At 42.0% G+C, this 13,883-nt stretch overlaps 1 protein-coding gene across 3 annotated transcripts in view; it reads left to right on the top strand.

Moving 5' to 3' along the window:
* Positions 1-2,322: 2,322 nt before the first annotated feature.
* AMBRA1 (autophagy and beclin 1 regulator 1) overlaps positions 2,323-13,883 on the top strand; it is a 129,298-nt gene continuing 117,737 nt past the window's right edge. For all 3 annotated transcript variants that reach the window (XM_048307294.1, XM_048307293.1, XM_048307292.1), the window contains exons 1-3: positions 2,323-2,365; positions 12,966-13,219; positions 13,473-13,531. In XM_048307294.1, the coding sequence (XP_048163251.1) occupies positions 13,085-13,219; positions 13,473-13,531 (194 nt within the window). In that variant the 5' untranslated portion in view covers positions 2,323-2,365; positions 12,966-13,084. The remainder of the gene's footprint in view (positions 2,366-12,965; positions 13,220-13,472; positions 13,532-13,883) is intronic.

Raw genomic sequence — 13,883 nt, 5'->3', positions numbered from 1 at the left:
AGATCTCCATTTAGATCAAAGCAGAGGTGTGGAAAGGCTGCTCTAGCACTGCTGGCAATCTACCTCTTCAGTGGAACAAGATGACTGATGCACACAGTTGTTTCTGGCACAAGGCTGGGCAGTTTCCTGGAAATGTTCTCTCTCTGAAAGGCACAAGTGTTTCCAAGGATCTCATGACAGCAGTCTAAGAAAATTTTGTTTCTTAGATTTTATTGTTTACTGGGCAGTAAATGGAACAAAAGTGGTAGAGAATGCAGAAAACTACAAAATTGTAACTACTTAAAGTAGCAGTGCAACCACCTGACATTATGGGTCTGTCCTTTTAGAGGAAGCGAGCTTGGATCATGCCCCACATTTGAAGAATACAAGTGCAGGATGGATGCAGGGTTAGATACAGTCTGCCAGGTTTGCAGTGGCAGTGAGCACTTACCATCTCACAGAAAACCAAGCCTGCTTGATGACGTGTAAGTGAAACATTTTCAGAAGCCTCGATGGGAGCTGTGAAATGTTATGTACAGAGATCTGAGACGTAATTCAGTTTTCTTTACACATGAGGTATCATATAGGAACTACTATTGGTCACTGCAGCAAAACTCCTGCTCCTTTTACCTCAGAAAAAGCAGACAAGCATTGTTTTCTACAAAAACATTTTTAAGGTAAGAGTTGCTGCCATATATGGTGCCTGATGGCTCATAATCACATCTGATGGTCTGTGCTAAAAATACTGTTCACGAGACCAAAACACCAGCAGACACTGAGAGCTGTGTGGGTGGTGGCAAGGTCAAGTGAGACTTGGACATGTGTAGGTACAAACATTGTCACTTAATGACAAGCTGGAGTTTCTCAATTTACACTATGAATAGCTCTTCCCAGCGTGTGCCGAGGCCAGAGCGAACTCAGAGTGAAGGCACTTCGTGGAACACATCTGCTGCTCAGTTTTGTCTTCTTTCAGCCACTGTCATTTGCAGTAGAGTTTAATTTCAAAACTGATCTCACTGCTTGACAGTTTGCGCAAAAACTGCATCAGGCCACACCAGACAAAACCAATCCAAGGAACACTATTCTTGCCTGAGTCAGATGTCAGTACCCTTTTCTTCACTCAGGAAGTGTAGGGAGCAGTTTGCCTCACATACTCCTAAGCAGCTTCCTTCAAAACAATTCACCTAGACTTTTTTCTTTTCCCTCGTGGGGCCGGGTTGCTCAGAGCTCTCTCCATCCAACCTGGCCTTGAACACTTCAGGGATGGGGCATTCACAGTTTCTCTGGGCAACCTATTCCTGTGCCTCACCACCCTCAGAGTAAAGAATTTTTTCTAATACCTAATCTAAACCTACTCTCTTTCAATTTAAAGACATTCCCCTTTGTCCTGTCACTACATGCTCTTGTAAATAGTCTTGCCCCATCTTTCCTCTAAGTTCCCTTCAGGTACCGGAAGGCAGCAATTAGGTCTTCCAGAAGCCCTCTCTTTTCCAGGCTGAAAAAAACTGTGAAAAAAAATTCTTTTCTGCAAATGACTTCGAGATTTGTGATTTGGTGTATGCAGAAAATCACGATGTGAAAAGCCAGTGTCCACAAAGGAGACAGAGGTTCCTGCAACTTTATTTGAATAAAGGCAGAGAGTCCACTGGGGCATACCCCCCGTTGGGTCTCTCAAGATTTTGGAGGACTCCTATCCTTGTATTCCGAACTCCCGAGTGCGTGTTGCCCTCTTCCTTTCCCCATTGGCTGAGGTATTAGGAAGGTACACCCTCCGCGATCCGCCTGCTACGTATTTCCCCTAAAGTTCAGGATTTCAAACTGCCCAGGTTCTGCAACAACCTGGAGACGTCCAGAGCCGTGGTTCAGCACCGGGTCGGTTCTGTCACACCTGGGCGTTTGTGAACACATTAAACCCATCTCTCCCATCAAGCCTGGACGACCCTTTTCTTGGAAGTTTAGAACAGTGACTTCCAATCTGTCTTATACAGTCTGACTATTGTACATATTAGTTCACATTAATTCTGCTAAGAGCATTTTTTCCGTATCCCGCACCTCTCTAAGCTAAATTATGCAGCTTTTAAATTCCGGGCAGGGGTGCTGCCCTGCAGTTCTCGGGGCTCGGCTGCTCTTGCCTGCTCTCCGTCGCCCCCGGGCGGCGGTGGAAGACCTCGTCGCTCGGCTGGCGCTGCCTGGCGGCGTTCTAGCCTCGGCTGCTCGGGCCTTGGTCCCGCGCTCGGCGCCGCCGCCGTTGGGCCTCGCTCGGCGCTCGGCTGGCCCGCCTGGCCGGAGCTCGGCGCGGCGGCGGCGACGACCGACCCCGGGGCCGCTCCGCCCGCCCGCCCGCCCGCCCGGCCCGGCCCGCTCCGCTCCGGCCCCGCCGCTACAGGTACGCTCCGGGCCTACGCGCGCGGCCGGCCCCGCGCCGAGGCCGTGCTGCCGCTCTCGGGCGGGCGCGGCCGGCCCTGCGGCGGCGCCCCGGAAGGCGGCGATACCGACCCGTGTGAGGCCGCGGCGGGTGGAACGTGGCCGGGAGGGAGTCGGGGCTCGCTGCCGTGGGCCTTTGTACGGGAGTTCCGGGACCGCGGCCTTCCGGTGGGGGGAGCAGGGAGGCCGCCGCGCTGCCCCGGGCCGGGCGCCGTGGCGGGAGGGCGAAACCCGCGGCGCTGCCTCCCGCCGGCCGGCGGCAACGGGAGCCCCCGGGGAGAGCGTTCCCAGTCCCGGAGAGCAGCCCGCGCCCCGCTGCCGCCCGCCTCAGCGTGCCGCAAACCGGCTTTTCTGTCCGAGCTTGGGCTCCTGGTGCTTGCCTGTCCATCGCCCCCGCCCCTCTGGCTGCCCCCACGGCACCGTCCGAGGGCCCGCGGTCCGGGCTCGGTCCGGTTGCGTTCTGGGACTGTTACTTTGAAATAATGTCTTTCATTGTTGTTGTTGTTGTTTTCCGGCCTTACCCAAATAAAATGTGCAGCGAGTGTCTGCTCTATCTCTCCTGTTTTTCACCGTGTGTTGCAGAACACTTGCTTGTGAAAGTAATGTTTGGCATAAAATGCTTTCAGGTGTATCTCTAGTTACGTCTCGTCTTGTGAGGAAACGAGCCCAACTAATTCACCATCTTTGGGAACATTTTTGTTGTCACCTACCACATTTTTCCTGACAACACATCAATTTCTGTAGTGTTCCTGTAGTGTTTTTTGGATTGCTTGTGATCTTGTCAATACCATGTGTTCGGCTGCCTTTGGAAACCAATTTTTCCTGCACTAAATCAGCGTTTCATCTTCAAGAGATTCTGTAGGTAGTTAAAAGTAGCTTTTCTCACTACACACTTTCGAGTATTGTTCTGTGGTAACAGACTGATTCAAGAATTGTTATCTAGATGCAAGCCTGTCTTCAGGAAGATCAGTTATATGAATGTGAAGTCTGTGTAAATATGGTCAGTGCTCAGTGCTGCTCCGTTTTCTCCTCTGTATAACGTGTTCTTTGGTCTTTATTTAAAAACCCAGTGTGTTTTTCTGTATTTGTCCTTGTTTACTGCTCCACCCAGCTTGGTGTCCTCTGCAAATGTCATCTGGCTTCTTTGCCTTTGCCACTCCCATCCTCTTTCAAATTGCTAATGGGAATGTTAAAATGGGACCTAAGAATGACCTGCTGGTAATGTGCACTTATTGCCAGTCCATTACTGGTCTGTTAAGTTTGTTGTCGGGTTGGTTTTCAGAATGCGGTATGAGGTTAAATCCATGCAGATTTGAATGCCTTATGGGTGATGCAGGCAACAGGACCTGAAATTCTCTGCTAAGTTTAAAATCCTTTCTTGTGTTCTGAAGGGCTGCTATAATGCATTTCCTAACATTCATAACTCTTCAGTGTAGCCTGTGTGCCAGTTCTGGAGTCCACAATTGATGCTTCTCTGGGTAATTTTTTTAAAAAATTGGTCCATTTGTATTTTGATGGTGACAAATAGTGTGTTATTCGTGGCAGTGTGGCTCTGAATGAGTAGGGCAGTCCACTAGCATTTATATTTTTCCTAATACTTGGAATGGAGAATGTATTTGGATCCAAATATCTGGACATGCCTTTTCAGATTGAGTTGCTGGGCAGTTTCTGCCTAATGTTTACTTTGCTGACAGCTTCTTCTCAGTTTTCTTTCTTTTGCCCTTTTCTGAGTCATAACTGACCCTCTAGATTCTTGTTTGGTTGTTTCCTACTTTTCCATTTTCTGAGCAGCACTTCTAACTTTTATGCAGCTGTAACAACCAGTTCTAAAGAAGGCAAGCAATGAGCCTGTCTGCTGCAATCCCTCTGCCAGAAGTTTGGCATTCAAATAATTACTTTTTAAAGAAACTTCTGGAAAGAAACTGTGGTATGTGTTATGCCATGGTTAGCGAGCTGATTGAACTCATGGGTCTTGCAGTTATTGTTGATGTGAATACTTACTAGTACTACTAATGCAAACAGCACTAAGGTACTTTTTTTTCCCCCTATGGAGTTTCTGGGGGCCTGATAAAGGGCATAGTGCATGGTAATAGTTACCTTGTGTGTTTTGTATTAGTAGCCCTGTGCTATCCTAGCAAGGAGGGTGATAGAAACAAAATATTAGTAAGTCAAGGACAGAAGGATTTTGGTTTACAAAAGTGAATGACAATGTGATATGCAGTGGAAGAGGATTAATATTAGAAATATATTACTGGAGGGTTATTACAGGATGTAGTAGTCGCCTGATGAAAGACCCATTGCTTGGGTTGCTTGAAACAAGCGGAGACCTGCTTTCCTCTAAAAGAGGAAGCACTACTTGTCTGCATCTCAGGACTTAGTTGGTCGTTAGGAATTCTGACTGGGATTGTTGTCTAGTAGCTGTTTGTTGAACAGGATGGTGAGGTGTCAGACTTGAGCATGGAGAGGATCATCTTAATCTATGTGCTTGCACAGCTCCCCTGCAGATGTTCTCAGTGAGGTGTTTTGGGTTGTCCTTGCAGAGTGATTCCTGCTTCCTTCTTCCTGGTGTGTATTACTAATTCTCCACCTTGAGCAGCATAGAATTGCTGAGAGGAGTCTCTGACTCATGTTTTGGACACCTTTTCCCCTCCCTTTATATTTCTCCCACAGATTCAGTCTAAGGCCAAGAAGGGCAATGGTGTTAGAATTGGCTGTGTTTCTTTGTTTAGTCTAAATCTTCATTGTCTCCCACCTCTTCTATAATTCTGATACCTCTTTGTGTGAAGACTTCAGCTTCTGTGTGCATCATTTTTGCTTTTGGTCTTGTTACCATATTTTCATGTGAGCAGGAAATTATGACCTGTGTTTTCTAAAACATGTCCTTGCTTCCAGTTGCTTTTTCTTTATTGGATAAGGTGCGTATGCCTTAAGTGCAGCCTTGAATGCATAAAACACTTTGTCTTCTCCTTGGGGGTACGTGATGCTGCTTCTGCTGCTCTGTAGTGTTGGCACTCCCACATTTCTGTGGAATGTGTGATGTCACAAGCGGGCACTTGGCTGTGGCCCTTGAGCTTGAGGAACCTTGATGCGACTTCTAATGCAAATAATGGGACTTTGAATTGAAAATTCCTTTATCTTCCTATCTAAATGAGAATAATTTTTTAGGGGGTTAATCTGAATTCTGTATCGCTCTGTTTGTCTCTCTATTGCTCTGGCTTCCTCTTTTCTCTGTCCCTCATTTCCTGCTGTGTACGGTACTTAACAAAAGATGCTATGGTTTGAGTATGGAATTGTGGAAACCAACTCTTAATCTTCCAGATCTCAGTTCTAGTGTTTGACTTAGCTTACAGCTTTGTGAAATTACATCTATTCTCTTCCTGTCTTCTGGATTGAAACTAATATCTCTCTTCTCAAGAATTCATTAAGTTTATGTGGAAGTTGTAATAATAGTTATGAAAGTGCCCCATATTCTCATTGGTAGATGAAACTGTCAGACTCCAGACGTGGGTGATTACTTACATTTATTTTTATTACTTCCCTTTTTATATTTACCATTCATTTTCTGACCTGTAGGAGTTGGTATCTGCAAGTTTCTGTTCCGTGTCTTCATTTTGCTGTAAATAGCTAGCACTTTAATGTAATTCTTTTGACTGAAAAGTTCTTTTATGTGCATTTAGCTCATTTAATCCAGACTGGGAAGACAAATTAAGATTCTAATGGCAATTAGCTCCTTGTTGCAGTCATACAGGATCTTGAAATGACAAAGTACTATTGACATCTTTGTAAGGTAATTGAAATTCCTGAGCTGTTTGTAGTTGCAGTTTAAAACGCAGCATTGAATTTTTCAATCATGAAGCACTAAGACAAGTTATTTTTCTTTAGGAATCCTGTTCTATGTGTAAACACTTATTGCAGTGAATGCAATTTAGAGCAGTGTGTCTACTGCATCTGCAGAAAATGTGCTTTTGAATTACTTTCCACCTCTCTCTGGCTTTAATCAAGGAAAAACTTCAGTTTACGGTATAATCCTTTGGGGAATATTTAAAAACTTGGAAGAGTAAAACCAGGGCCCTATAATGGAAGTGCCTTCATGGTATTAGTTTTGGATTCTGTTGGATAGTTGCATCATGAACTTTCTTTCACTTCTCCTAAGTGTTTTTTATCCTCCATGTTTAGGAGCACTTAGTTGAAGACTGGCTCTTGTTGTAACTAAATTCTTAAATGAAGCAGTTGTTTTTTTTTTCTTTTTTTAAGACTAATCAAGGACACACAAGTAGAAACAGAACAAAATAATGGGTTTGCTTTTTGTTTTGATTAATCATGCTTAAGATAGTTGTTTGTTACCCCTCTGTAGACTGTTTTTGTTTGTGAGTTAGCTGTGTTTAAAGATTCTAGTCCAATGTAGTTTTATTTTCAATTTTTTGTTCATTTAGGTATTACTGCAAGGTATCTTGAAGTTTGCTCTATGCAAAATGTTTTCTGGTGTTTGGGGTTTTTTTTGTTTGGTGTATTTTTGGTTTGTTTTTAATCTAAGAAGAGCTAATAGCTCTACAAACAGTCTCAAGGCTCATCTGGAATTACCACAAATGGAATTAAGGGAACACAAATCATGTTGTTTGAAGTAAATTTAAACATGTAGCTGATCACATACATTGCCAGAAATTCATATGGCCCTGTCATTTAATAATGAACATAGTCCTGGTCTTCCAACACTTATGTTTTGATCCGTGCAACTATTTGGGATATGACTCATGTCACCTATTTTTTACTGATTTTGTTGTTGTTATAGCATTGTTCAAATGCCAGTGATACATAGTTCAGTTACTTACCAAACTAGGACTCCTTGAGTTGTCTTGTTTGTTAAACTGAGTTGATGCAGTGTAAAGAGGGCAAATCAGCTTTTTAGTTTTGGTTTTACATAAACTTTTTAAAAAATTTTGCTCAGTTTTTCGTGTGGAGACACAAAAAGGTTTAGAGGGAATGGCATGACATTTGGTATGGATTCCATCAGTATTTTTAATAAAATTGCAAGTATAAATTCAGGTCTTCTATCTGATGTAGTGTTTCTGGGGCTTCTTACATGGTACTGTTTAATGCAATTTGGGAAAATGATGGTATCATAATCTCCATATTGCAGAAGGGAGGGTAACACAGATTGTAAGCAAGGAAGGGAACTAGAAAGTCCCTGGAGCTGTGTGATTGCTCATATATATTCCAAATTATGTTCTAGGCATCTGGTTTGTTCTTGGAGATCTCCTGTCTGTGAGTCTCAGAGCCAGATTTTATTGTTTTATCAATGGAGTGCCTGCAAAAGGAGGGGCTGTGTAGTCTGTATTCCTTGGCAAGATGATCTTTGGCTGTTTTCAGTGGGCACTTTTTGCTCTTTTGAGCTTTTGAAAAGCATAAGGGGTCTTGATAAGTCAGTTTGCTTCAAAATTAAACTGTGTAAAATACAAGGGAAACCGACTTGTAGAAAATCCTTAGAGGAAATAGCCTGTCTTGTGACTGCAGCCTCCATTAGGATCACTGTCAGTAAGATAAAGCATTTGGGCTGTAGGGCTGCATACACTGTTTTCATGCCTGTCTGATGATCTTATTGCTCTTGGAGAGCCCAGCCACATGTGCAGTAGTGGGAATGCTAAATTATTGCTAATATTTATTAAATTTAGATTACTAACATTTATTAAATGCAATAAACAGTTCTCTTGACATTTTTAGTGTGTTGTTAGTGTTAAAGCCTGAGATGCTGCACTTCAATTTGGAGTAACTGCAATAGCATTGTTAGTGCTGGACACACTGCTTAAGAACAGACACTTTGAAAACAGAAGTAACTGGCTTACAAGATAGGTAGGCCCCTGGCCAGAGCAGGGGGAATTCAGTGTAATAATCTGTTTCCTCTTCTTTTCTGCAGACAAGTTTGCTTGTGGTTTTGCAGGACAGTGGCATGCCTCATTGTTCACCACAGTTTTGCTTTTGCTGTGTTTTGAATCCTTTTTTTTTTTTTTTTTTTCCCCATGCATGTTCTTTTAATACAGAGTGTATTGCTTGCCCTGGCCCATCAGCTGTGTGGATCATGGCTGTTTTACAGTCAATACGTTCTGGAAGTCTTAAAACTTGACAAAGGGACTTGGAAACCAAAACTACTGGCATGTGCTTTTTTTCCTCTGGTTTCTTACATGAAGTCTTATAAATGCATTCTCTCTGTGGTAGCCAGATTGCAAAGTCAGGGACAGCTTTAATATTTCACTTCATATTGCCTCTTTCTTCATCAGTCACATGAGAGCTCTTTGGGCAGCAAAATTGTCCGAAATTATTTGGACATTTGTATCTTCTGGATACACTCTCATTGTAAATATCATTTACTGATTGCAGTGCTTTTTTAAAATTTTATTTCCTTTTTAAACACCGATGGAGCTGTTTATACTGATTCTGTGCACGTGCATTAGGAAAGGCTTTTAGTGTTGGGCTCATCACACAACCACAAAGTTCTTTGGAGTGGTGATAGATTAGTCTGAGAGCTGAAGGGCACATGGAATAATGTTTTTCCCCCATGAAGAATTGAATAACATGAGGTAGTATTGCAGTATTTGGCTTCGTATCAAAGCCAGCTGTGCTCCCAGTGTGGTGGTACCAGAATCTCCTCAAAATTAGTATCAACAAAGATGGGGAGGGGCACATTAAGAGATGCGACCATCATCTCTGTAAAGTGCTGAAGTTTTGAACTGGAACGGTGAGCCATTGCATAATGCATAAAATAACTTGACATCCTTTCTATATGGCAATTTGAATGTGCTTCTTTTTATTCCTCTTCTCTCCCTCCCTACATTTTTGTCAGTGTTTTCAGGGGGCTGTGTACCACTACGAAGTATTACAAATTTGCAGCTTCACTTTGGTTTTTTAGAGGTTCAGCATCTGTAAAAGTGACAATTACAAGTGAACCTACATTACTCTAATGCTGGGAATTCTTCAGGCTTCTTTGGGAACAGCTGGTACAGAGCAAGTAAAAGGCTTGGGTTTGGGCTGTGTAATGCTCTTTCCAAAACTAAACAGCCCAGCATGTTGTCCTGAAATGCCCTGAAGGGACAAAACTCTTAAGGAAAGAAAGCTGCCGATTATAGAAAAATTTCTTGACTCTCCATTTTCAGAATTTTCAGTGGTTCTCTAGATCACATTCAGGGCATCAGCTGATCTTGCAGCTGTTGGACAGTTTTGGTCATCCTCATTAAACCAGCCAACCAGATTGCCCTTCCTCCCCCCAAAAAACAAATAAACAAAACAAACCCAACAACAAGAAGAAAACAACAATACCAATCCCTCTTTAGGTGGTCAGGTGTTTATCAGTTGTGATAGTTGTGGGTATTAGACACTGTTACTCAATCAGTCCAGCACTCACCTGAACAGGTTTGATCTGGTGAGCTGCAAGTTTTATTTATGCTGAGTGACAAGAAGTATTTTCAAACCTACTGTGTTTAATTTAAACTTTGTTAGTCAGATGGCTAATGAGTGGCTGTAAATATGGTTGGTACATCAATGGTTTAACTGGTAATGGTATTTAAGAACATGCTGTCATTGTTCAACTTACATTTGAGCAAAATGTTTGTAGTTGGTGGGTATCTTTACTAGATTAGAGGAAAAATAGGCTCCTTTAACACCATCACAAAAAACCCCTATACAAACCAAAAACACAAAGGAAAAAAAAAACACAAAAACCCCACACCAAAACAAACTGAAGCTGAACACATGTTCCAATAGAAAGGTTAAAGGCTTCCTGCTAAAATGAGTGAAGATAATGCCAATGTCTACACTGCATCTGTTTCTCCATTTGAAGGCTCTGAGTTTCTTTGCCTGTCTGAAGTTTTGCTGAATGTGTCCCCAGCTAGTGGAGCAGTTACTGTATTCAGGCTAATTCAGACAAAGGATAAAGTTGGTTCCTGAAAGGACCCGAGGTAACACTGGAAACTCAGCATCACTCCAGAAGGATACAGTCAGTGTTTTCTGAAGAGATTGCAGCTTTTAAAAATGTTGAGCAGGTTAGCAGGGTACTGTGAAGGCATTAGAGCCCTGAGTTTTTCTTTGTTTACTTCTAAAATGAGATAAAGACATGAGTCAGAAGAAGCTGAAAAAACGAGGCACAGTCCCTGAGGGAAAAACATCAACTTCAAGCACTCAGGCTCACATATGAAGTGTTTGTTATAACCGTATTAGTTGAATAAATTAGGACACACATGCAAAGATTTAGATGAGCTGTCTTAAGGTATGTGCTTGGTTTTATATAGTGGAGATGACTTGGTCTTTCAATAAGGTGAATACTAGAACTTCACTGACTGCAGTTGTAGGAGTTATCTCCCCATTTGTTTTACAATATGTAAACTTGTCCATGGCATAAATAAACTTAAAGTCGTTTGTTAAACCTCTTGATTTCCTTGTTGCTACTGTACTTTAGGGAACATTAGTTCTTCTGATAGGACTGAAATGTTGCTAGGTTGTCAGATCTTGTTCTTTCTCACGAGTGATTGGGTTATCCTGCTTGTAAATTACCATGATCTCAAGTTATTTATCTGGTTTATCTTTTACACCTGTCGAAAGGCTATTCCAAAGCTTAATGTTTTAAGTCTTTTCAAACTTCAGTTTATTCCAGCTGCTGGACTGGTCTTCCATTGGTGTCCTGTTTATTCTTGGGTTGTTGTAGTCCAAATTCCTTGAATACACCCATATAGAATATTCAGCTACTGTTTTCTTAATTTTACTAGATTAAGAGTTAAACTAGATTTAGAGTTTCCTCCTGTAAAGTAGACTTTTTGTTGCCTGTATTGTTCTGAGCTGTCCTTCTCCTCCATGCTGCTTACTGCCTGAACATAGTCATTTCTGAACATGGGTGCCTGGGGCTGTTTGCAGAATCTGGATCAGGATTTATTAGCTTTTAGTTAAAGAAGATTTTTAGTTTAGGGACTCCTGTATTATATTGTACTTTTCGATGTATCTATTCCAGTTACCCTTCTTCTAGCATTTTTGGACCTGGGCTTTTTTAATCTGTACAGTTATTTTTAAGAATTCTCGTGCAGCATGATATCTTTAGTTTTTGTGTTGCTTTCCAGTAAGACTTTTATTGGTAGAGTAATTCCTACCTAATGTTTGGCTGACTTTCAGATTCTCCAGAGAAGGCTTATTGTACACTGTGGAGTTCAGCTTCTCTAAAATACATGATCCTCATGCTGTTCACATTAAGCATCAGGGAATTTCCAGCTAGCTCAGCTTCCACTGGAGAATTTCTTTTCTAGGAAGATGGATACCTTTACTTGTTAATCACTTCAGTACTCTTTATTTTACTTCTACAAATAAAAACTGATTTGCTTTATTAGAACTCATTTTCCTGACTTATCTCTTCAGACAGCTCCTCCCTATAAGCTGCAGCTGTCTTAAATCATCTGTTCAGGAGAGTTTTTTTAGGGAGAGTGGGAGGAAAGAAAGTTTTGCTAATGACCATTCTGAGTTCTGTCATTTAACTATTTGTCTCTTGGGCACATGAACCTTTTTTCTTCTTTATATGTTTTGTTTTGGTTTTTTTTATTATTGTTGTTTCCTTCTCTATTGAATATTAATGGTTTTGTTCAGTTTAACATAAACTGAGTAGGATTTATCTTTGTCTTCATGTTACCAAGAGATGTCAGAGTAGTATGCACACTCTGCTGGGATCAGAAGGTAATAGCATTGCAGCAGAGTTTCTTGGTTTATCTGTTCTAAGAAACTTTTCTGGAGAGCTTTTGGTGGCAAACTCCAATGTATGACACCACTGAAAAGCTGTGTGGCTTGGTTGCTATTAGAGTTACTATATTACTTATTTATTATAATTATTTAGATTTTTTTGTAGACAATGGATATTAAAGTTTTCCTTTGCAGCTCAAAGTGTTCCAAAAGCATTATTCTTTGCCATTGTGCATTACTTGGGTGAACTGTTGTTCTCAGAGCAATGCAGATTGAAAGATGATGTGCAGACGATGGAATAATCTTGATGCCGCTATCCCATACATCGTTGTTTTCATGTTTTGTAAGCTGTTGATGGAGTCTGAAATACTTTGGACTTGAGGTATATCAATTGTCTGACCTTGATAGTTTGACCTGTGACTGAAATTTGAGTAGTTCCTGAGAGCTACTCATTCCTCTGTCATATTGTCAGTTTGATAATGCTATTCCTCTAGCTTTCAGACACCCTTCCCAGACAGGACCTAAATCTTCAAGATGTAAAGACTGTATCTTCCTAAATCTTTTTTTCTTTATTATATACAGCAAGAGATGAAGGGAAGGGAGTTTCAAGGCCAATTTTTAATTCTCCATGTGTATCGTGTGCCTAGGGCATGTGTACAAGGGAAGAGCTGGGTGCTTTCAAAGTAATCTTTGGCTGCAGAAATGTCAAAGTCAGGCCTTGATAATGGAAGCAGGTAGCAAAGGCTATGTATGAAGAAAGATTTGTCTCTCAATCTAGTATTTTATGGATTTAAAGCTTTTACTTTATCTGGGTGATCAGCGTAAAAGCTGCCTTCCTTATTAGTCTCCTATCTTTTTAGGTTTCCATGAAGATAAACAACTGAAATGTGGATAGCCTATTTGTAGCTTGGTGGTGGTTGTCATCTGGAACCTGCTGGTGTCTCCTCAGTAGCTGGCGTGGTGTTGGCAGCTGAGAGCCATGAAGGTTGTCCCAGAGAAGAATGCTGTCCGCATCCTGTGGGGTAGGGAACGGGGTACCCAAGCCTTGGGTGCTCAGCGGCTTCTGCAGGAGTTGGTGGAGGATAAAACTCGATGGATGAAATGGGAGGGCAAGGTAAGGTTGTGGGATAGAGCTGCATAGCTTGACCTTGGAGTGGGGGAAGGGAGGCAGGGATTTGAAATAAATTGTCTTGTGATTGTACTTTGATGTGTTACACTTGACATGCTCTCTGGCTCTGTTCAGTTCCTGCAGTGATGTGATACTAGATATGTTCCTGCAGCGGGTTCCCCTTGTTGTCTGTGTGGCTTACAGTCAAAGTATGATCATATGACTCTTGCAACACTTCCTGCTTTGTTGGCTTTTTCAGAAAGTTGAGTTACCTGACAGTCCACGCTCCACCTTCTTGCTGGCGTTTAGTCCAGACAGGTAATTAACTCCTAGTTCATTCCCTGTTTCAGCAGTCTCCCTACACTTACAAAAGTGATGGAGGCTTGTGCCCATTGAGTTGTCCAGTCCTGAACAGCCAAATGAAACTTCTGGTTCCTGATACGCATGGATGGAACGTGTGCACCTTCCTATCTCACAGCTTCAAGCATAGTTGGTGTTTAATTTCTGAGGTACCCAGGTGATACAAAGTTCTAAGGAAAAAGGATCTGTGCAGACACCGTGGGATTTCGTAAGAAACTAAAGGGAGTAAAGGATGTTTTAATAGAACATGCCCAAATGATGTGACACATTCACTGGGGTATCTAGGAATAAAGAACAGAGCAGAATGATG

This window comes from Corvus hawaiiensis, chromosome 6, assembly GCF_020740725.1.
Source record: "Corvus hawaiiensis isolate bCorHaw1 chromosome 6, bCorHaw1.pri.cur, whole genome shotgun sequence".
NCBI lineage: Eukaryota > Metazoa > Chordata > Aves > Passeriformes > Corvidae > Corvus > Corvus hawaiiensis.
This window is presented reverse-complemented; position numbering and strand designations above follow the sequence as displayed.